The following is a 23,516-nucleotide window of genomic DNA, read 5'->3' as shown; positions in this document are numbered from 1 at the left end:
GGCTGGGAAAATGTCGCCGCCGGGAAACTCCAGTCAGAGCGCTGCGGGCGGCGCGATGACACAAAATGCCTTCCCATTGGAGACCGGCGGGGCACGCCTTCTTCCGACAATACCGGAGGGAGAGCCCTCCCAAGTCGGAGTGAGCTGGGGCTGGCAGTGTCCCAGTCAGAAACCCTAAATACAGGGGACTTCCATATGGTTTTAATGGTTGCTGCTGGAAATGAAGACGACCTTAATGGGACTTTCCTTGTCACGGGGACATCCCAGGCCTCAGATACGGGGCTGCTTGTTGCTCCCACAGTGGTATCTGTCAAAAGTGCTAACAATGTTTCTGTTTTTGTTAAACCATCTTTCCAGCCAGTGCAGCTCGATACAGAGGATACTGTTGCCCAGCTGATCCCGCTCTCCAGAGAACCATCTGCTACAGATACAGTGCAGGCAGCCTGGGTTCACACTCTGACAGTAGACAGACCAATGTTGTTGTGTAAAATTTCTTATCCTAATCTAGGGCAAGACATACAAGATCAATGGACTTTTAGATACAGGCGTGGACGTCACCATTGTAGCATCCAAGGATTGGCCACGAGCGTGGCCTCCCAACACTCCATCTATTGACATCAGGGGTGTTGGAGGGGTACAAGTTCCTCATCAGAGTGTTTTTCCACTTCTCATCCATGGACCGGAGGGCAAGTCTGCCTCGTCCCGGCCCTTTGTTCTCGACATTCCGGTAACCTTGTGGGGGAGAGATATCATATCTCAGTGGGGCTGTCGCTCCAAATTTCAAATTTGTAATGGGGGCCACTGGAGCGCCGCAGGCCCCTCCCCTCACCTGGACCACTAACACCCCGGTCTGGGTGAACCAGTGGCCCCTGAGGGGAGAGAAACTGCGGCAAATTAATATTTTAATTGGAGAACAATTGGAGAAAAAGGGATTGGGCCCCACGGACAGTCCGTGGAATTTTCCTATCTTTACTATCCAGAAGGCTTTGGGAAAATGGAGGCTCCTTCGTGACCTGCAGGAGGCCAATAGTTTGATGGAGCCCATGGGAGCATTGCAGACGGGCTTACCATCCCCTGTGACGCTCCCAGAGGACTGGCCGCGAGTCGTCATCGACATCAAGGATTGCTTTTTCAACATCTATTTGCATCCTAACGACGCCCGCAGGTTTGCGTTCACGGTACCATCGGTGAACGCCTCGGAGCCTTCCAAACGTTATCACTGGACTGTCCTCCCACAGGGAATGAAAAACAGCCCGACAATTTGCCAATCCGTAGTGTCGGGAATACTGGGGCCGGTGAGGCGGCGTCATCCAGGTACAATAATCTATCATTATATGGATGACATTTTAATTTCGGCAGTCGATTTACCTACGTTAACCCAAGCACACATTTCGGGTAAGGAAGCCCTTGGGGCCAATGGATTGGAAGTGGCACCAGAAAACACTCAGACTACCAGCCCTTGGAAGTATTTGGGCATGCTATTGTTTGACAAGACATTCGCACCACAAAGGGTAACAATTCCGGCCACTGTCAGGACTTTGAACCAGTTACAGACCCTTTTGGGAAACATAAATTGGGTTAGGAATTATTTGGGTCTGTCAACTGACTTACTTTCACCACTGTTTCAGCTACTGAAGGGGGATTCAAGTTTGTCCTCTCCAAGAACCCTTACTCCAGAGGCAAAGAAAGTCCTTCGGGAAATTAACTCCCGCCTTTCAGCCCAGCAGGTCCATCGGATGAGACCCGGTTTACCCACGGCTTTGATCATTTTTAGAGGGGAGAGACAGCCTTATGGTGTCATAGGCCAGTTGGATAATAAGGAGAAGAAGTTTCTTTTGTGGGAATGGATTTTCTTGAGTTTTCAGTTTTCTAAAACAATTACCACCTGTCCGGAGATGTTGGCGAAAGTTTGCCACAAAGGATGCTTAAGATTTTGGGAAATCTCCAGGCAGGACCCTGATTTTATTTATATCCCTTCACTAAATCTCAATTACGTTATTATGAAATACATATGTTTGATTTCCAGTCTGTTATGACAGATTATGTTGGGAAAGTATTGTATCACCCTCCAGCTATTCCGTTTTTACAGTTCTTATCTATTTCTCAGCCTCGGTTGCAGTTATTTTATTCTCAGGTCCCACTACAGGATGCTCAGACGGTTTTTACGGATGGTTCTGGCCGGACAGGGAATGCCGTGGTTGCTTGGCTGGACAACGGACAGTGGCACAAGGATGTGCACCAACTTGCAGGCTCTTCACAACTGGTCGAACTCTCAGCAGTTATAAGAGCTTTTCAGCTATTTCCTACTCCTCTAAACATTGTATCAGATTCTTCTTATGTAGTGGGCGTGGTATCAAGAATTGAAAACAGTTACTTGAAAGATATCTCCAACCAGCAATTGTTTCAAATGTTTTCCACTCTCTCAAGGGTCGTTCACCACAGGGAGCATCGCTTTTACATCCAACATGTGAGAGCACATACAGACCTCCCTGGTCCTGTGGTGGAGGGAAACAGGGTGGCTGATGAGGCAGCAAATTCAGAAGTTACTGTTAACTTGGCTCCAATTCCTAATAATTTTGAGAAGGCCAAATTATCTCTTAAATTTTTCCATCAAAACATTAAAGTGTTGCGAAAGCAGTTTCATCTCTCGGTCAGCCAGGCTAGGGCAATACTGTCTGCCTGTCCGGACTGTCAAAAGGTAACCCCGGTTCCAGCGGAGGGCGTTAATCCCAGGGGACTGAGTCCCTTGGACCTTTGGCAGATGGACGTGACACACGTACCTCAATTTGGCCGCCTTCGTTAAGTACATGTGTCGGTAGACACCTGTTCGGGACTTATTATGGCCACGGCGCATACAGGGGAGAAAGCCAAGGATGTTAAACGGCATTTCTCCCTTGCATTTGCTGTTATGGGCATCCCGACACGGGTGAAGGCTGATAATGGTCCGGCTCATGTTTCCACTTCGTTGAAGAAATTTTTTAATCTGTGGGGAATTTCCCATATCACCGGAATTCCCCACTCACCACAGGGTCAGGCGATTATAGAGAGCCCACCTTACACTTAAAAACATGTTAAAAAAGCAGGAGAATTCGGCGGTAGGGCTCTCCCCTCAAGAGAGGTTGAATAAGGCACTGTATGTATTAAATTTCTTAAATGGGCTCCACGACGATGCTCCCCCTGTTGAAAGACACTTTGGAGCGGGAAAGATGAAAAGGAATGAGGTGAAGGTCTGGTACAAAGATGTGGTGACTGGGGAATGGGTCGGCCCTGTTCCTCTGTTGACATGGGAGAGAGGGCATGTCTGTGTCTCCACAGGGTCCGGCCCAAGATGGGCAACATCTCGTTGTGTCCGTTTGCACCAGGACAACGCCAATGTCAACTGGGCAGAGGAAGAGGAGGAATGGCACCTGGACATTATGTTCGCTGAGGAAAAAGAGTTCTCATCTACACCTTAGTCGTGATGCTGCTGTGGAATGAAGCCAAGGCAAGGCAACAATCGACCCCATCTACAGTTACTACTTTGTTGACTCCACCGGTTCCGACTTGGGTGATGTTTTCTAAGCAGAACATATGGCAGAGTTTAGCACAGTCACTGAATACGGATTCCATTTGCTTATGAACTTTAGATCCATCTAATCCATTTAAAACGTGTCTAGTGGGTCTGCCTTGGTCACCACGGGAATGGGGAGAGTTTAGAAATCAATATGCCCCATGGTGTGATGACCATGACCACTTTAAAAACCCGTTTATAGATTGCCTCACTCGCCCTGATAGAACCTTACATATTAGAGAAAACTTTACGTATCAATGGCAAAGGCCTGAGGAGCTGGAAATTTTGGGGAGTGTAAGGGCCCCTTTGCACTTTTTCTTTACACCACAGTCGCAGATTGCTGAGGCACAGCTGATGGACGTTACGTGACCTCAGCCCTATGCCAATCTTAGTTTTTTTGGTGCAAGGACGAGGTCTCATATCGAATTCGTGTCCCCCCAGAATCAGTGGTCTTGCCCAAAGGGATTTTCCTCATCTGTGGTAAGAGAGTATGGAAGATGATCCCTAGGATGGCAACAGGGGGCCCTTGTACATTTGGAAAATTGACACTCTATAATCCGGCGGTATTTATGTGATCTGAGGGCCCGCCTCAGGTCCGTGAAGGAATAAATGTACAATCCCAGGTATCACTGCACAAAAGGTCCCTTAGGATCTGCAGGTATTTCCAGGGGCTAGCACCACCCCTTAGCTTTCATCCACCACCACCAAAGACAACTCCCCGACCAAGGACAACCCCCTGACCGAAGATAACAGTTGAAACCACAGTTAAACCTCACCCGCTAGAAGGTGTGCAACATCTGCATGAATTTACAGCAGAGTGCAACTCTATCATGCAGTTTTGGTCAAAAGGAAAAAACATTTGGGAGGGGGTCACTCATTCCTGCGATTGGTACAGTACATGCCCTGGACCTTCTAACAAAGATGGGTTGTTGGCTTGCCAAGGAAGCCAATGCCACTAGTGAAGCCTTAGAGGAACTGTTATTGGATACTCGAGAGAGTAAGAAAGCTCTATTGCAAAATAGAGCAGCTATAGATTTCCTGCTTCTAGTTAATGGCCATGGGTGCCAGGAATTTGAAGGGCTTTGTTGCCTTAATTTTTCGGACCATTCCACTTCCATCCATTCACATATCAATCAATTAAAATCATTGGTGCATGATATCAAGCAGGATGATGGGTTACGGCCAGAGGATTTGTTTAGTTGGTTGCCTTTTTAGGGCTTGTCAGCTACTGTTAAAAAGGTTATAATTTGGTTCCTGATAATTCCGTTTGTGATTTGCTTATTTATGTGTGTTTTCCCTTGTTTTTTCAAGTGTTTTCAAAGTATCAAGTTCTTCCAGGCCCCGCCACAGGCTTACCTGGTAATAGAAAATTAAAAAGGAGGAGATGTTGGGATAGACCAGGACTTTATCAAGTGGCAGAAGTACTACAAGCGATGGGTCGACGAAGACGCAGAAATTGGAGAGCCTGAGGCTGTGGGCTTGAGCTTTTCATGTATTGATTTCTCCCCTGTTAATGGCGTTGGTCATCAGGTCTACCCATAATGTTTCCCTATAGGAGTCCCTATCCAAGTTCTTCTTCCCAGAACCCCCTTAGGTTTTTCCTGCCAACCCTACCCTGATTGGCCCCAGTTTGGTGCACTGCAGTAGTTCTCCTTTTATGGCTCACTGTTCCCTATTGGTCCTTTCTCTGTACCTCCCCTTTGCTCATGTTTTGACCAATAGGATGCTTGACCCTTCCCCTTCCTCCTCCCATTTTCTGGAACTATCCCCTGAACCCTTTACAAGCCGGGCACCCCAATAAAGCTTGCTTCTTCTGCTGCCACCTGGCCTCAAGTGTGGTCCTTCCTTGGGGAGGCTGTGCCGGGCTGGGTGCAGAGGGAGCCATCCCAGCCTTCGAGAGGCGGCCTAAAAGAGCTGCTAGCCGATGGCCACCGTGCCTCTCGAAGCAGAAGACCCGCATTCCTGATTTAGTAGCTTTTTCATCCATCGATACAAGGCAAGGGAAGGGCAAGCAAGGCAGGGCAGTGGAACAGTAGGCAAGACAAGGCAAGGGAAGGCAAGGGAAGGCAAGGCAAGGCAAGGCAAGGCAAGGGAAGGGAAAGGAAGGGAAGGGAAGGCAAGGAAAGGCAAGGCAAGACAAAGCAAGACAAGGGAAGGCAAGGCAAGGCAAGGCAAGGCAAGGCAAGGCAAGGCAAGGCAAGGCAAGGGAAAGCAAGGCAAGGGAAGGCAAGGGAAGGCAAGGCAAGGCAAGGGAAGGGAAAGGAAGGGAAGGGAAGGCAAGGAAAGGCAAGGCAAGGCAAAGCAAGACAAGGGAGGCAAGGGAAGGCAAGGGAAGGCAAGGGAAGGCAAGGGAAAGCAAGGCAAGGCAAGGGAAAGCAAGGCAAGGGAAGGGAAAGGAAGGGAAGGCAAGGCAAGGCAAGGCAAGGCAAGGCAAGGCAAGGCAAGGCAAGGCAAGGCAAGGCAAGACAAAGGAAGGCAAGGCGTTGTGGTTTTACCTTGACAAAATGCCAAGTATTCACCACAGCAATGCAGCCTTCTCCCCACCCTTCCAAGGGAAAGGGAGGGAAAAACTGAAACTTAAACCAGAAAGAGTTTCTGTATTTACAAAGAAAAGAGAAAATTGAAAGCAAAATGCAATATAACACGTAGCCACAAAAGCAAAAGATAATAACAACTCTACACCTCCCCACCGAACGGCAAAATCCACCACTCTGGACACCCCACTCACCTCCCGAGAGATACCCAAACAGAAGAAAAAGAGAAGCTAACAATAAAATGTTCACTTCCCCAAGATAAAGTAGCAGTGGGGTGGCAGTGAGGCCTAATGCTCTGACACGGTCACAGCATGTCCTCCCTGAACAGCGACCATGAAGAGAAGAGAAAGAAACTCCTCGTCCCCATTGCTTTTATACCGATTTGACATCATATGATCTGAAATACATCATAGGCTGTTTAATGGCAGCTGACCCATCCTGCCTCTGGGGCCTACAAGGCCTACTAAATTTGGCTTGGTCCTACTATAAAAGTAAAGCTTTAATCTGAGTTGTGGGGTTTGTCAAACACATCACATTCCACCCCTTATTTCATACCATATGATCTCAAAGCCATATCCCATTTCCATCTATCTCCTGCCCTTGAACAGCTCTTTTTCTTTTCAGGACTGTCTTCCACCCCTCTGGATGGCAGGCTTTGTTCTATCACGATGGACACTTGGAACAGGAAAAGCGAGTTGAGGAGACCAGAGAGGGGCAACACCTGGGAGGGTCTTTTGGGGATTAATCTTGATGTTTTGGAGGTTTTTATGGACACAGGATACCTCGTAACTTCTAGAGATGGACTTGGGCAGGAGGAATCCCCAACCCAATGTGCTCACATCTGTTTTTTCCCCCAAACCCAGAATTTCTCTGTCCCAGAGTTTGACTGGGCGGAGGAGGAGGCTGCGAGGAAGAGGAAGATGCCCCGGGACCCCCAGGCAGGTGAGGAGGAAGTCAGTGCCCTTTTGCCCCTCCCTTGCGCTGCATCTCCCAGCCCAGCATGGCCCCGGCTGCAGGACAGCCCCGCTGCCAACGCCGTCCTGCCGGGGCCGGGTTTGGGGGGATCTCCTTGGCCTTCCCTGTGGCCTGGAGGCAAATGCCCTGCCTGTCCTTGTTCCCTCCTGCCCCAGGCCCCAAGCTGAGCACAGAGAGCACAGAGGACAAATCCCCCCAGCAGAACCTGGTGGCAGAGGCTGTTTTGAACAGCTCCAGGATGCAGGAAGTCACTGGGGAGGGAAAGCCACGGAGATACCTGGGGGGTGGGGTAGGGTGGTGGTGGGGGCTCCAAAGCCAACCCAGGGTGCTCCAAGGGTGAAAGACCCACCGTGTGTGGGGAAGGCAGCTGAAGCTTCAGCTGGAGCTGCCACCTGGAAGTCTGTGAGCGGCTTCACTCTGGGGAGAAGCCGTACAAGTGCTTGGAATGTGGGAAGTGCTTCTGCTGGAGTTCCAACCTGATCCGCCCCTAGAATACCCACACCGGGGAAAGGCCCTACACATGTGGGGAATGTGGGAAGGGCTTCAGCAGCAGCTCCAACCTGATCCAGCCCTATGAGTGTTTTGAGTGTGGAAATTGGATTAAGATCAATTTGTGTCTCCTCAGGCATCAGCCCATGCGCATGGGGCAGAGGCCACTCTGCTGCACCAGCTGCAGGAAGAGCTTCAACCAGAACTCCAATCTTGTCACCCGCTGGAACATCCACACCGGGGAGAGGCCGTACAAGTGTGGGGAGTGTGAGAAGAGCTTCAGCCACAGCTCCAACCTCATGAACCACCAGCGCATTCACACTGTGGAGAGGCCCTGTGAGTGTCCTGAGTGTTGGAAGAGTTTCCCTGTGCCTTGACCAGATGCTGACACAGCCACCAGTAAGGGAGGCCCTACAAGTGCCCTGGCTGTGGGAAGAGCTTTGTTTGCTGCTCCCCAACTTCGTGACCCATCGGAGGACACACACTGGTAACAGATCTGGTGACCCACATTCCCGGTGATCCACACTGGGATCCATTCCTGGTCTCCACATCCTCCTGGTTCCCTGTAGGCACTTGGGTGAACACAGAGGGAGAAACATCCACAGGGACACAGACAGACATTGGAAATTCATCGGGAAGAGCTGATTTGTTGACTTTTGACCTCCAAACGTCTCTCCTGCTCCATCTAATTGTTTCTTTTGGTGCCATCAAGCAACACTGGATGATCTTTAAGGACTTTTCCAACCTAAATAATTCCATGATTCTAATTCTCTGTGCCCCCCAAGCATCTTCTACAGCCAAGGGGTGACAGACTGGGGCAAAGACCAAGAGTTTGGAGACAGTGGTGTGGAAACCTCTTCAAAAAAGGCTCTTGCACCCACCCAACCCAACCCCATGGAGACTCACATGATGCTGACATACAAATCCTTTTCTTTGGGCTTTGATTTTTATTTCTTTCATTTCATCCCTTAAAACCACCCCAAACTGGGGTAAAAATAAAGAAATCAGACAAAGACATGTAAACTCCAACATGTTATTGGGATTTGGGGGGAATTTGGGGATTCAGAGAGATGTTTTTGAGGACTTGGCTGTTCTGGGGGGATCTGAGGGAGGTTTCCCCAAAATTGGGGGTGCCCAGGCTGGGTGAACATGGCCATGATCTCATAGTTGTGTCAGCAGTCCGTGTCCCCCTGAGCCTGTCTGTTCTCCAGAAATTCCCATTGGCTGTTCCAGTGCCTGGCCTGGGTCTCCCCACATGGGCTGTTCCCCACCAAAGTTCCCAAATCACTGACGAGGTGCCCGAGCTGCTCCTGGTTGTAGCTGTACCTGTCCACCATCCTCCAGGCCAGGGCCTTTTGAGAAGTGACACTCAGTTTTTCCCGGGAACTGAAACACGCCTGGGGGTGCAGGGACACAGGTCATGGGGTGCCACTTCCTCTCCCCCAGCAGCCCCCAGCTGTCACAGCACATTGGGAGCTCAGGGGCCCACCCTGGACCTCCTTTTGCCACCCCACTCTGCCCCACAGCTGCTGCAGCACTGACTTCTGGGTGGGGGGAACACGCCCATCAGCTCCCAGGGATGGACAGGGAGTTTGGGGACCCCCCCAGTGTGGATCCATCCCCCACAGAGCCCCTGGGCTCAAGTGATGGAGGACAGGGGGGAGCCCTGTGAGAATCCCTTGTCTTCTGCTCCCCTGCCCCCTGTCCAACACCCCTTTTCTCCCATCTTGCACCCCTTTCCCATCGTCCCCACAATCCCCAGCTCCCACCCAGCTCAGTTTGGGAGTGTTGCTTCCCCCCTGCCCTGCTCGGTTTCAAAGTCTCACCTTCTTTCCCACTCAGTTTGGAGGTCCCAGTCCCCCTTTTCTCCTGCTCTCCCACCCTTTTCCCATTGTACCTTGAAGGGGAGCTGTTAAATATTGTGTACTGCAAAAGCTGCTAAATCGTGTGCATTCCAAATTAAACCTGGATTTATTAGTATGGACTGGCATCCAAATGGCAGCAAAACCAGTGTTGTACTTCTATTCTTTTTAATTCTCTCCACAGTGTCCAATTTCCCCCTGTAACCGGACAGGAGAACACAAACAGCCCTGGTGCCGCTGGGGAGCTGCGCTGACCCCAAGGGGCTGGATTTCTCCCTCCCCATCGTCCTGTTCTGCCCTTCCCCGGGCTGGCTCTGGCTCTTGCTCTGACTGGCGCTGGCCAGACGCCCCGGGGCTGCTCACCGAGCAAATGCCTTCCCAAAGAACAGGGACAAGTCCGCTTGGCATGGGAGGAAGCAACGGCAGGGCAGGACGAACGGGCGGGATGGGTCCGGGAGATGCTGAGCATCGGCGGCAAGGGGCAAGGTTGCCGCCAAAAGAGTTTATTTAATAAAGCGAAGAGGCAGCTGAAAAAGTCGGTGGCTCCTGCCGGGGCTGCTTCGGAGCGGAGGGGTTGCCTCCGGGGCGCGCGGGGACAAACGGGCGACGGACAAACGGACAAACGGACAAACGGCCCTGGCACTTTGGCGATAGCGGCGACAGCGGCGGCAGCAGCGACAGCAGCGGCAGCAGCGATTCGCTCTCGCACAGACTTTTACTCTTTTCCTCCTCTTCCTCTCTGGTGCCCCGCACCCTCGGTGTCCCTCTCCCGGTGTCCCGCACCCTCTCCCATTGTCCCTCTCCCGCTGTCCCTCCCGCGGTGTCCCTCTCCCTTTCCCGGTCTCCCCCTGCCCCTGGCGGCCCGGGCCATGGCCCCGGTGTCCCTCCCCCGCTCCGGGTCGGGGCCGCCCCGTCCCCGCCCCTGCCTGGCCCGGCGCGCTCTCGCCTTTGCCCGAGTCTCGGCGTGCCGGCTGCGGGGCTGCTGGACGAGCATCTGCGGCTGGCTGTGGGACGGGCTCGGCCTCGCCGCCCCTTGGCTCCGCCTGCTCCGGCTCCGGCCCGGGCCTCGATCCCGATCCCGATCCCGAGTCCGAGTCCGAGTCCGAGTCCGAGCCCGAGCCCGAGCCCGAGCCCGAGCCCGAGCGCTGCCTCTGCTGCGGGCCCGGCCCCGGCGCCTCCCAGGGCTGTCAGAGGACACCGGCGCCGCGGCCGCTGCCGCCTCGTCTGCGGCTTCCCCTGCCAGAGCTCCGCCGCTCGGCAGCGCGGCCGCGAGCAGCGAGCGGCCGGTGCCTGGGGCTGTTGGGGAAACCCAGCCCAAGGCGGTCGGGGATACCCAGCCCAAGGCGGTCGGGGAAACCCAGCCCAAGGCGGTCGGGGATACCCAGCCCAAGGCGGTCGGGGATACCCAGCCCAAGGCGGTCGGGGATACCCAGCCCAAGGCGGTCGAGGGGCGTTCGGGGACCGTGCCGGGCCCCGGGTCGAACCCTGCCGGCCACGTCTCGCCCGCAAGGAAGGCGAAGGAGCTCCTGTACAGGCGCTACCGGATGGGTTCGCTGCTGGGCAGTGGCGGCTTCGGCAAAGTCTATGCGGGGACTCGACTCGAGGACGGAGCCCCGGTGAGTGGCGGGGCCGGCGGCGGGCGGAGGAGGAGGAGGAGGAGGAGGAGGAAGAGAAGGAGGAGGAACATGAGGAGGAGAAGGAGGGTTGTGCGGGTCGGGCAGCGGGCTCAGTCCGCTGCTCCCCTTGGCTCGCAGGTGGCCATCAAACTCGTGCGTCGGAATCGCATCCGGCACTGGGGCAAGCTGGTGAGTGAGCGGGGCCAGCGGGAACAAGCGGGGCGGGACGGGACGGGAGGAGCCGAGCCCGGGAGGGTGGAAGCCGCCAGGACGCTTGGAGGGAGAGCGGGCGTGGGGTCAGTGCGGGGCGGGAGCATCCCAGGCTGGGTAAGGGGTACCAGACAGAGCTGTGACACATCATCAGTGGCACTGACGACATCGTGGTCCCCCCGCAGCCCGACGGCACCCGGGCGCCCCTGGAGATCGTGCTGCTGAACAAGGTGTCCACTGGGTTTCCTGGTGTCATCCAGCTCCTGGAGTGGTTTGAGCTCTCCAACGTTTTCTTGTTGGTGATGGAGCGTCCACAGTGGTCTCAGGACCTCTTCCACTTAATCCGGGAGTGGAAGTTCCTGCCAGAGGAGGTGGCCTGGAAGCTGTTCTGTCAAGTGCTGAAGGCTGTACAGCACTGCACCAGCTGTGGCGTCCTGCACCGTGACATCAAGCCCGAAAACATCCTCCTCGACCTGGCCACCGGCAACTTGAAACTCATTGACTTTGGATGCGGCACGTTCCTTCGGGACAGGGTGTACACCCAGTTTGCAGGTGAGCCCACACCCAGGGGGATGCTCCTGGTACCGGGCACCTCAGGCATTGCATGGCCATGCTGCACTGGAGATTCCCCATTAATCTGAGAGAGAATGGGATTAATTCTCCAGCCAAGTTGCTTTAGGATTGGGATGGGGCGGGTGAGCTATTGCAAGCCAGTCCCCAGCCTTGCTGACAGCCCTCACCACTCATCCCGTCCTGGGCTGGAGTGGGTACCGGGCGGAGCCAGCCTGATAAAAACACCTGTGAGGGTAGCAGAGAGGAGGGCTCAGAACTCCTGCAGCAGCTGGTTAGGTGTGCATGCCAGGAAGGTCATGGGCTGCTCTGCTCCCCTTGTTTGCCTTGTCTTATGATTAACTGTTGAGGGCAGTGCAGTGGGGCAGGGAGAAGGCAAGGCTTTTCCTCACCACTGGGTGGGTTTGTTCCTTGTGGGTAATGGTTGGGCCTTCCCAGGACTTCTGCTGCCCTCTTGGACACCGGTGGCTTCTCCTACAACCCAGAGTTTGTAAGCTGCTGTCAGGTGCTGGTGAGAAGGCAGCGGGTCCCAGCGTGTGGCAGTGGGGCAGGTGCCACATCCCCAGGGATGCTCAGGCGAGGGTCTGGGAGCAGGAAGCATCCCCCTGGTGAGCTCTGTCTGTATTCCATAGGAACACTGTCATACAGTCCGCCGGAGTGGATCCACCACAAATACTACCACGGCGAGGGGGCAACAATCTGGTCCCTGGGCATCCTGCTCTACCAGATGGTCTGCGGGAAGCACCCTTTCCTGCAAGGCTGGAGCACCACGGGGGGGCAGCTCCGGTTCCCACAACCGGTCTCTCGAGGTGGATACCCATCTTTGTGGCATGGGGGGAATAATGGTGTTGGGAGTTGGCAGCGGGCTCATGTGGATCCTGCTCTTGAAGCTGTTTATATCCCCTGGTTGGCTGGAGGAGGTGGCACATGTCCTGCCATCCTGCTCTCCTCCAAAACAGAGAAGTAATCGGGAAGTTTGGATGCAGCTCTGAGTGCCCCCAGAATGGCCTGGGCACACAGACAGTGGGACAAAGGGGACAGGATCCTTCTCCAGCTGACCGTCAGTTTCTGGTTTCTCTCCCCCAGAGTGCCGACACCTCATCAAGTGGTGTTTGTCCATCCGCCCCTCAGAGAGACCATCACTGGAAGACCTATTCTGCCATCCTTGGGTGCAGGGCATGCACCTGCCCTAGAAGGTGCTTTGTTTGATCGAGGGACCTGGCAAGTAACCGCTCCACACATCTCCTGGCAATAAGAAGCAAAGAAAACCAGACTTTTCTGGCATAAGTGTGGCACTAGGGGTAGATTAGCACATGGAAACACGCATCTCACCTCTTAGTGTGGGAGCTGAGCTGGACACCTGGTCTTCCATGCATTGCTGGCCACCATCCAACCTGGTTTTGCTCGCCCTGCTTTGCTGAGAGCTGGAGCCCTTGGCACAATGCTGACAGCCTGGTCTCGCCCACAGGGATGGAGAAGGAGCCCTTGGAGAAGCTGTATTGGGTGGGCCTGCTGCCAGAGACATCAAGGCCTCTTTGTTGACCTGGACACTGCCCACCTGAGGATGATGGACTTTGAAGCTGGCACCACCATCAAAGCTGTCTTCCACACCTAGTTTACAGATAAGTACACCCCCAGGGCGATGCTCCCAGATGTGGGCCTGGCTGGCTATTGAAGGTTCCCCCCTTTGCTGGTGGGAAATGCTATTAATTCTTCAGCCCACAGCCAAGCTGCTCCTTGGCAGGGGGTGGAGGGGTGGTCTGGGCTGGTTGTGAAATGAGAGCCTCACCCAGCCCTGGGCAGGGGCTGGGGCAGGGGGAGTGGGCCTGACAGAAACCAACACAAAGGTGGGGCTGCAGAACCTGTGCAGCGGCTGGTTTGGTTTTCAGTTGAGTGCAGAACAGGAGAGTTGGGGGGATGAGAAATTGAAGGGAAGATGACCTCTGAAGAAGGCCTTGGGGTTATTTCTTCTAGGGAAGATATGCAGGAGGGAGGAAGGGGTATAGGGGATGTGATAACAGCCCTGTGGGTGCAGGAGGCTGCTCTTTGGGGATGCTGCCTGGCTGTCCCCGCAGCTTCCATGGGAGCAGGTATAGAGGGGCTTCTTTGGTAGTAGAGAAGATTTCACTAAGATACTAAGCTCTTTAGCTCTAAGGATGTTAAGCATCAGGACAGGCCTGGGGGGCTGTGAAATCTTCTCAGAGACTTGTAAGTACAGATCAGACAAACAGCTCCCACCCATCCTGGTGGGGTAGGTGAGGAGCTGATACATAGCCCTGGAAGCTGGGCTTCTTTCCAGGGTTCCCAGTGGGGTGTCCTGCAAACCTGGCAGTGCCCTGGGCTGACTGTTACGTGGGATTAAAGCTAGTTGTTTTTGTCAAAGGAAAGGATGGTCATAGTTACCTGCCCCTTTGATGGGGGAAGCATCTTTGCCACAGATATTTTGGCATTTCTGTGGATCTGCTGAGACCCGGTGGGTCAGCACCCCTGTGGCAGTGTGGGAGAGGGAATAAATCCTGCACAAGAGGCTGGTTACCCCCATATTCTGAAGGGAAGCTATTTTTCCCTGAGCCCATGTGTCCAGCCATGTGCTATTGATCCCTGTGGATCTGATGTGTTATGATTCCTGTTGACCCTCAGCGGGCCGAATGGCTGAAGCTCTCTGACCCTCTGCTCCTGGAAATGCCAGAGCAGGAGCAGAGCCTGGAGCCCGACCTGCTGGAGAAGCTCTGAGCCTGCTGCCGGGAGTGGGAGTTAAGGAGGAGTGAGCACGAGGTGGGACAGCTGTTCTGTGTTGTGGTTTGTCTACAGGAGCATCCTCCTCCTCTGTCCTCAATCTGAGGGGATGGGGATGGAGGTTCAAAGCTTGTTGTTGCCCTGCTGTCTTCTCTCTTGGCCTATGAGCTCCAAGGTGTGGTCTCTGCTGTGGGACCTGCAGCTTCAGTGCTAACAGTGCCCAAGGCTGCAGAGCTTGACAGGAGGAAAAACACTCCTTATTTTGGCTGAAGGAGGGCAGACAGGGGCTGGTGGATGAGTGAAGATGTCCCCTTGCAGGGTGGATGTTGCAGAGGACCCTGATGGGGTGCTACCGTTTGTGTGTACTCCTGGGTCCTTTGACCGTGTCTGGTCCTTTGATTAATGTTCTTGTTAATATTTCCTGCCTGCTTTTGGTTTTGTGGCATTTTTCATGTAGTTTCTCCTCCTGACTGCTCTCCGTGGTGCTGCAGCCCCCCTCACTTGCTGGGACAGAGCTGTGTCCATGCTGGTGTGGGTCTCACCTGCAGCCTGGGCTCCTGCAGTGTGGGGCAGGCGGTGAGCCCCAGACCCACAAGCAGCACACTTTCCTTTCCATTGGCTCTATGGTTTCCTCAGCTTTTGCTCTGTGCCACCCTTTTTCTCTTTGTTTTATCACATTTTCCCTCTGACTCCTTTGCAGGTGGAAGAAGACCTTCTTCCAGAGGTGGCACCTGCTCAGCCAGAGCTCTCCTGTGCTATTCCTTTGATGGCAGGTAAAGGCAATGGAGCAGGAGGTTGTGGTCCCCCCAGGAGGCTTCTCCATGTGTGGCACTGTGCTGGCATGGGCTGGGAAGCAGCTCACCACTCCCTGGTTTTTTTTCCAGCAGCTACTTCTTGCTCCTTGCATCCCCCCAAGAGCTGAAAGGCTGCTCCTGCCTGGCTGCATCCCCCAGGCATGGGCTGAAAAGTGAGGGCTTGAGCCTCACATCCTTATGCAAAGTCTGAGTAATTTGGGCCTAATTAGCAGAGGTTCAGGGGATGGGTGCTGTGGGTGCTATGGGAGGAGAAGAGGAGCTGGGAGTGGGTGCTGGATGAGGGCAGTGCCTCTTGGCTGAGCCTCAGGAGAGCTGGCCCCATTCTCAGCAGTCCTGTGAGGGTGCAAAGTGGAGCTGAGTAAGGGGATTTCACACTTAGAGGGTGGAGGATTTTGGAAGGAGCTCATCCTGCTGAGTGCAGAGCTGCAGGGTGTCTGTTGGTGAAGCCCCAGCATTTCCCCCTCCCTGCTGCCTCTTTGATGGTTTTGCTTTGTCAGTGACCCCTCTAGTGCCAGTTCACCCAGAGCGCCAACAGACACCACAATGAGGGACATGATCCTACTCTGGTGTCAAGGGAAGAACAGGAGAGCTTTCCCTTCCCAGCTGGGCAGTGCATCCATTGGAATATCCCACTATCACCTTTCCCTGCTGATGCCAAATTCCTTTTCAAAGAGCTCTGCCAGACGGTAAAAAGGGTCATCAATCCTGATTGCCCTCTGCTGCTCTCAGGGCTGAGGCTGGGATCCTCCTTCCCTGGAAGGAAGTCCCAGGTGTGATGATCCCATTGGCTTGTCTTCTGCAAGCAGTCAGGTCTGCTCCCTGTGGTTTCTGCAGCTTCCTTTGCCAGTGCTTGGCCCATTTGTTCTTTGTGATGGCCATCCATGGATGAATCCATCCATCTTGGAAAGGCAAAGCCTGAATCAGGTGCCAAGCTGGGATCCACCTGGCAACCTCCCTCTCCATCCTTATAGCCTGGGCTGTCCTGCCTGACTCTTCCCAGCTGAGCTTGCCAGGCAGCATCAAGTTGAATATCCCTGAACATCCCTGTGGGTCTCAAGCATCTCCAGGCCATGTGGGAGCAGCTCATTGAAGCCAAGCCTGAGTGGGCTGGAGGCAATGCTGGCAGTGAAGCAAAGGCTTTGGTAGCACTGCATCCAAGAGGTGCCATAGTCTTTCCCTGTGAGGGGTGGGTCCTACCTGCCTTTTCTCAAGGCAATGGGAGGGGAATTTCCCAGTGCCCAGCATGTTTCTGGCAGGAGGCTGCCAAGCTGGAATAAGCAGGATTCCCCCCTGGGACCAATGTGTGTAAAATAAAACAAATGCCACCTGTTCAAACAGCCTTTGAAACAGAAACCCAACCCTGAATAAATCTGCTACAAGCAAGCAACCCATCCCTGGGTGCTGCTGTGGAACAGCAATAAAGCTTCCTGGTGAATTTTCTTTCCTGCTCAGGGTGTGCAACAGGAATGGAGGAACAGGCTGGAGGCCCCAGGCTCCTTTGAACTGCTGGTGTCTGCTGCTCGTGGGCTCTTTCCATGGCATTCCCCTTGTGAGTTCCTTTGCAACCTCAGGCACATTCCCAGGAGATTTTTTCCCCTCTGTCTTTCCCAGCCCACCTTCCTTGAAGCCTCTGAAAGGCTCCTGCTGCTGTGCTGTGTCCTGCCTCCTCCCTCACCTGCTGCCTGTGGTCTTTCCTCATTCCCCCAACTCCTGCTGATGTGTAAGGGAGAAGGGGAGAATTGCATATGACAAGAATTGCCTGATGGAATTACAAGCATTATAAAAATTGTAAATCCCTGAGGGTCTTTTTGCAGATGGAGAGCCTGGCAATGAACTTCCCTGGAGTGAAGGTTACCAGTATGACCAGTGGTCCCAGCCGGTGCCACCCCAGGGACCCAGCTGCCATGAGGATGTGTCCCTCTGGTCCCCAGCACCTGCTCAGGCCACAGCATTGCTGGTGCTCAGTGTTGGACAAGAGCTGCAGCCCTACAAGGGATGGCCACCCCTCCAGGAGAGGGTTTTGCTGAGTCCCCTCCACAGCTGGTGCTGCCAGCAGGTGAGTGTTGCTGCCTTGTTTCTCTGTAAAACCCACAGAATGCCAGAAGGTTTGTGTGGGGAGGCACTTAAAGCTCATCACGTTCCACCCCCTGCCATGGGCAGGGACACCTTCCACTAGACCAGGTTGTTACAAACCCTGTCCAACCTTGCCTTGAACACCTCCAGGGATGGGGCACCCACAGCTTCTCTGGGCATCCTGTGCCAGGGCCTCCCCATCCTCACAGGGAAGGATTTCTACTTTAGAACTTGCCTTTAAGGTGCACCAGTTCAGCCTTTACCTCCCTGTTGCTGGCAGGGACCAGGGACCAGAATGGCCTTTTGAATCTCTTGGGGAACATCTTACCCAGTAAAAGGGTGACCATGCTGTGGGATGGGATGATGGAAGCCCTGGAAATGCTTCTGATGGATACATTAGGGCTCCTTGGGTCATACCCTGACTGTGTCCTTCCCTCTGGTCTACAGGAGAACCTGGGGAGCCCTGTGGTAACCTGCTGTTGCTCAGAAGGGTGCAGCCAGTCCTCCCAGCAGAGCAGGTGAGTCAGAGGGGCCATCCCATTGCGAGTCCTGGGGGCATTTGGGACTTGCTGTCATGTCATTCCATGCACTGAACTCACAGAGAATGCTCCCATCCATGGTGTCAGCTGTCCCTGAAAGATTAGGGGAGCCCTCTTCAGCCTCCCTCCACTGGAGTGCCTGGCTGTACCGTGCTGTGTGTGCTCCTGCTCCTCACCAGCTATGTAAGGGATGTTCCTTAGGGATACTCTCCCCTAATCATGGCACTCTGACCATGCTCTGTGCAGCTCCTCTGGGAGCAGCACGTGGCAGCTTCATTCTCTGATGCCAGAAGGAGCTAAAGATGAGGATGGGGACTGTCCCAGAGTCCTCCACTGTCTCCTTGGATGACAGCCATCCTTCCTTGGAGAGCACAGCTGAGGACTCTGCCGAGGAGGAGGCGGAGAAGCCGCATGAGGCCAAGGTGAACATGCTGGAGCCGGTGTCAGCCTTATGCTCTGAGCTTGCCTGTCCTTGGTGCCAGCTCTGCCCATGGCAAAATGGTGCCTACTCCCAGCAGGTGTCTGGGTGGCCATGGCATTCTCACCTCCTCATGCTTTTCCTCTCTTTTGCTTTGTGACAACCTCCATTGTCCAGAGCTCTGGATTCAGGTGGTTTGGCTGCTTTTGGTCGAAACTCACAGAGGAAACTTCTTCCAAAGCCGCGTCCGAGACAGACTTGGACTCCCCCCATGTTGGAAGCACAGGTAGGGGGCAAAATGCTGCCCTGGCCCTGGTGACACCCCAGGTGACACATCTCCCCATCACCTGCTGCTTCTTCCTCTGTACTTGTTCAGAGGCTGTGCCATTGCCCAGCTCTTGATGGCCATGTCCCTTTCTGTGCTTTTTTAGCCTGGAAGTGAGTCCTTCCTAAACAGTGGTTGTAACTTTCTAAAGCCTCTTTGATGCGGGAGGTCCTGTGAGCCCTTGGGAAGCTGTACTGGGATCGCTGGCCCTCGGCTGGAGTGGAACACAGCAGCTGTGAGTGGCAGCACTGTTGTCAGGTTTGAGGAGCTGAAAGGATGGGCAAAGCTGTTTTGCAGCTGTGCAGGGTCATGCCAGTCCCGGGCAAGTCCTCAGTGTGTGACATGGATGATGGTGGGCTTGGAGAGAGATGTTCTCTTGAAAACTCTGTGCTGGTCGAGAAAGACCCAGAGTGTCAGAGCAGGAAATGTGTTAAAGTGTCAGGAGATGAAGAAGAGAGGGGGAGCCGTGGAGCTTGGTGTGCACTGGTTTTGTGGGTGTTAGACAATAAAAGGAATAGAAGAGAGGTGCGAAAAAAGCAGCTGTGGGTGCTTTGGGCTATTTGTGCCATTGGCAGCAGGCAGGGCCGCAGGTCACACACAACTGGGGCGAAGCTTCCTGAGGTTGTGGTGCACCCAGAGCTGGTGGTGCCTGCATGGCCACAGACACTCACAGCTCTACTCACCCTCCGGGTGTGCCCCAAGGCCAGGCCACTGACCTGCACTGGGCTCAGCCATGAGGTCCCTCTGCATGTGGCTTGTGCCTGGGTGGTACATAAAGGCTTACTGGCTTTATGCCTGAGGTCAGGGTGAGGCGCCAGCACTACCCAGGGTGCACTGCAGTCTATGTTAATGTCCGAGCACCCATTGGTCAGAAGGGCAGCTGGGGGCGTGGCGGTGAGGCGGCAGCAGTGGCCTGGCAGAGCCTGGGCAGCAGCCTGTGGTGCCCAAACCTGCCCACGCACACTGTGGCCTCGGGGAGCACTCGGGACGGCGAGTGGCCCTGTTGGCAGCAGGCTGGGGGGCCTGGCATGGTGACAGAGGTTGGAGCTTATCCTTGGCCTCTGGGCATGGGGGCAGCTTGCTTGCAAAATAAGTGATGTTTCCTTCAGGGTGGGCTCTTCTGCCATGGCTTGCACATATCCAGGGCTTTCTCCTGCCCACACTCCTGGCTATTGTTCTACCTGCCCAGCACAGACTGCCATTTGCATTCAGGAAATCTGAGCAGGATCCGGGTGCACCCAAGAGATGTTTGATCTTCATTTCCATGGCTAAAAGCCTGTGTCGTTCCTGGATCCAGGCTGAGCTTGATGATGTGATCAGGGTGGTCAGGGCCTCTTTTTGCTGTTCCTGGAGTTTCTGGGCTGAACAGAAGGGGAGGGAGGAAAAAGGAAAGGACATCAGTGCTGTGTTGACAAACATGTCCAGGTCGGTGTTATGCCTCCAATATGTCAGGATAATTTGGAAGCAAATGGAGTGTGCATGGCAGATTGCCCGACTGGTGCCTTTTCTTTTGCAACTTCATTGTTGATCTGGAGGGGTAATGCTGAATCTTGATTCCCTCTCTAGACCTGAGGCAGGGAGAGCCTTCTGGCAAGAGTTACCGGGACCAGCGCTACTCCAAGGGCTACTGGCCCAACCTGGCCACGGACCCTCCAGGGCAGGAGAGGTAAGGGTGGGGAGTCTGGGCAACCTGCTGTGATCATCTGCTGCCAAATGTGCAGGTTTGCGGCTGGTTCCAAAATCTCTGACCTTCAGCGTGTCTCCTTTGCTCCCATCTGTAGGATGCAGACCCAGGACTCCTGAGAGAAGAGCTACATTTTGGCTTCTGGGAGGGAAGGGGCAGGGGGAGAAACTCTTGGCAGTAGTTCAGAAGTTGAGGGGAGGCTGGTGGCCAGTCCCAAGAAGTAACCCCAACATGGGCAGGGCTGGGGCATAAGAGGCTTGGGGATTTCCCAGAGATCTGGGCAGCAATCCATGTGTCCCCACTCCAGCTGAGGAGAAAAAGGCCACTTTGCTGTGTTGCATTCAGTGCCTGACAGACCCTGGGGATTATTACAGTGAGTTGTCAGTGTTTATGAGCTCCAGCTGCTGGGCTGTCATTCCCCAGCTGAGGGGCTGTACTCTCCTTTCTTCCAAGTAACAAGTGATAGGACAGGAGGAAACAGCCTCAAGTTGTGCCAGGAGAGGTTTAGATCGGTCATTAGGAAAAGTTTCTTCCTCGAAAGGCTTGTCCAGCCCTGGCACAGACTGTCCAGCCCTGGCACAGACTGTCCAGGGAGATGGTGGAGTCACCACCCCTTAAGGAATTTAAAAGAGGTCATGTTAGGGCTAGGAGAGCTGTCAGACTAGAGATGGCTGATGTAAATTACTGTTCAAAGCTGTTGGGTATGAGCAGGGATGTGGCAGGATAAACCCAAGGTGCTGCAGGGCATGAGCAGGGAAGTGGCTGTTCTGCTCCTGCTGGGCACTTTCCAGGAGCAGCAGAGCTGTCCCACTGTCCTAAGTGAGGAAAGCAGAGATGTTCTTGGTTTCTCACGCACGTTTGTGTTCTCCTGTCCTCGCAGCCTTTGGGCCAGCCCAGCCTGCTCCTGCAGTGCCACGAGTCAGGGCTCAGCTGCAGCAGCCACAAGCTCAGCCAGTCCATCCATGATGGTGCTGACCATGATGGTCCCTGTGCTTCCCTGGACCTGGAATGCAGAACAAAGAGGTGAGGCGTGATGGGGTGCCTGACAAGGGGGCAGCAAGGGAATAAATGGCTGTTGGGAGGAGATTGGCTGTCTCACAGCTTGGTCTGATCCTGGAGGAGGTTGTGCAGGCAAGTGGCGTGACTGGGGGGCTGTGGGGTGGTGGCACGGTCTGGGGGCTCTGCTCGGGGGGCTGCAAGACCTGTTGTTCATGTCTGTTGCTTTTGAGGACGCTCTTGCGTAGGAAGGCCAGGAGAGGGCTGCTCAAGGTGTGGGATAAGGTGGGAGCTGGTCATGTCCTCCAAAGTGGATGTGGTGTGAGGTCATGTTTTGATAGGATTCTTGAGTCACATTTCTGCCTGAAGGAAGGTGCAAAGGAGACTGTATGTCAGAGTCAATAATGTGGATTTTATCAAACAGTAAGTGTGAAGTAAAGAGAAAGAGAAGCACATAGGAAGGGGAGTGTTGGGGAGGAGAGAGAGAGATACCAAGCAGATGACAGTCACCACCTGTGGATCCAGTGGTGTCCTGTTGGTCCTTCTTCACCCTGGGTTTCTGGGTGGTGGGGGTCCTGCAATTGTTCGTCTGGGGGTAGCACCTTTATACAGTCCAAGTTGTGGGTACCCACAGGGTGGTCATGGGTGCTGTTCCCATAAGCTGGGGTGATGTGTGTGATCAGTTGCTTCCATTCTCAGTTTGCTACAGTGGGAATTTTTGTCTGGATGAATTGATCAGGATCTTCTAAGCATATCTCCCCTTGCCAGGCCTGGCATTAACCCCTTTCTCTGGCAAATTCCTGCCCTGTGCTTATGTCAAGTTCCTGCTGGGGTGGCTTCTCTTCTGGCAAGTTCTTTCTGTGGCCTTGACAGTGTTGGAGACAGGCAGCTGTGCTCTCTAAGTGCTTACAGGTCAGTGTGAGGGGACTCACAGTGGCCTTTGTGTCCTTGCAGGGGGTCCCTTGGTGTCCACCCCCCGACCCCGGTGGTTCCCCTCACGTTCTCACAGCCGCACACGTCGCTTCGGAGCTGGAGGCCAAGCTGGTGCTGGTATGTCCCCACCCCTCTGCTGAGGGGCAGCTGGCCCACGGTGAGCTGCACTGCCTTCAGGTCTGACACAACCTGGAGCCCCAAAACACCCTCAGTCCCCTCCCTGGAGTGGCTTTTCTTGCCCTGAGCGATGCAAACACCATTGATCACTCAAACTGCCTCCTTAGCAGCCTTCTTGTCCCCTGCTCCCATCTTCTCCATCCCACATGGACTTTGGAGTCTGCACCTGGATGTTGCTTTCAGCCTCCATCTCTGTAACCCTTGGCACCTGTGACCTGCTCCCAGTGATCCCTTCTGATGGGGACAGATGTGCTCTGGAACTCTGGGAGGGACAACTGCACTCGCCTTCCTGAGGTGCTCCAGTGCAGAGGCCGTAGCCATGCCCTGAGTCTGCTACAGCCTTCCAGTCTCCTGGTTTTCTTCCCAGAGGAGGCAGATGCCATCTCAGCAGGCGTTTCTTTCCTGGACCTTGGCACTGGGTGCATGTGATGGTTCAGGGTCTGTGCTCTGGTGTTACCTTAAGACAGCCCAGAGAAGGAGTTCCCTGGCACCACTGAGCCCTTGGCCAAGGCACTGGCTTTCAGCTCGCCCAGCTGGGGCTGTCCTGCTTGCTGGAGTCCAGCTGCTGACCTGGCTTCTGTTTCCCAGGCAACCCTTCATGGCCCAAAAGAACTGGAGGAGCTACGAGCCTTCCCAGGGCCCCTGGCCAGGTATGCAGGTCCAGGAGCTGTGTCCTCCTGGCTGTCTCCTTTTGGAGGAGATGTGAGCTCAAGGCAGCCTCTCGGGACCTGGGGTTTTGTGTTATCTGCAGAGGCCACATCTAACTTTGGGGTGGGATCCCAGCCCCTTTGATGCAGTGTGGGTTGATCTGGATTAGGGGAGATGTTTTGGGTTTTTTTTCTGAATATTCATATGGTGTGGGTTCCCTGTGGTTTGTATGTCTGACCTTATTTGATAGTGATGTCCCAAAAAATGATTTTTTTGCTTCTCTTTGTATGTCTAAAGCCCTGGGTCAACCTGTGGTTAAGCTTTCCTGTGCTTTTTGTCTCCTGAGACTTGAGCACTGCAGGGTCA

General features: G+C 54.2%; 1 protein-coding gene across 1 annotated transcript; it reads left to right on the top strand.

Annotated features, from left to right (window-relative positions):
- Positions 1-10,279: 10,279 nt before the first annotated feature.
- On the top strand, positions 10,280-21,358 carry LOC139683628 (serine/threonine-protein kinase pim-1-like). The gene is made up of 15 exons (XM_071578947.1): positions 10,280-10,708; positions 10,820-11,026; positions 11,165-11,215; positions 11,422-11,788; positions 12,439-12,615; positions 12,893-13,027; positions 13,275-14,581; positions 15,243-15,315; positions 17,172-17,413; positions 17,878-17,948; positions 18,260-18,391; positions 18,565-18,673; positions 18,819-18,947; positions 20,279-20,378; positions 21,277-21,358. Exons 1-6 carry the CDS (start codon positions 10,280-10,282, stop codon positions 12,997-12,999), a joined length of 1,338 nt encoding a protein of 445 aa, XP_071435048.1. The 3' UTR covers positions 13,000-13,027; positions 13,275-14,581; positions 15,243-15,315; positions 17,172-17,413; positions 17,878-17,948; positions 18,260-18,391; positions 18,565-18,673; positions 18,819-18,947; positions 20,279-20,378; positions 21,277-21,358.
- Positions 21,359-23,516: the final 2,158 nt, after the last annotated feature.

This window comes from Pithys albifrons, chromosome 29 (genome assembly GCF_047495875.1).
Source record: "Pithys albifrons albifrons isolate INPA30051 chromosome 29, PitAlb_v1, whole genome shotgun sequence".
Classification (NCBI taxonomy): domain Eukaryota; kingdom Metazoa; phylum Chordata; class Aves; order Passeriformes; family Thamnophilidae; genus Pithys; species Pithys albifrons.
The sequence above is the reverse complement of the archived record's forward strand: the minus strand, read 5'-3'. Positions and strand labels throughout refer to the sequence as shown.

Bases quoted from the DNA above. Each gene is read 5' to 3' on its own strand.
- LOC139683628 (XM_071578947.1), top strand. From the start codon at position 10,280: ATGGCCCCGGTGTCCCTCCCCCGCTCCGGGTCGGGGCCGCCCCGTCCC. The intron at 11,789-12,438 runs GTGAGCCCACAC...TGTATTCCATAG, and splicing joins GGTGTACACCCAGTTTGCAG to GAACACTGTCATACAGTCCG. The intron at 12,616-12,892 runs GTGGATACCCAT...TCTCTCCCCCAG, and splicing joins CCCACAACCGGTCTCTCGAG to AGTGCCGACACCTCATCAAG.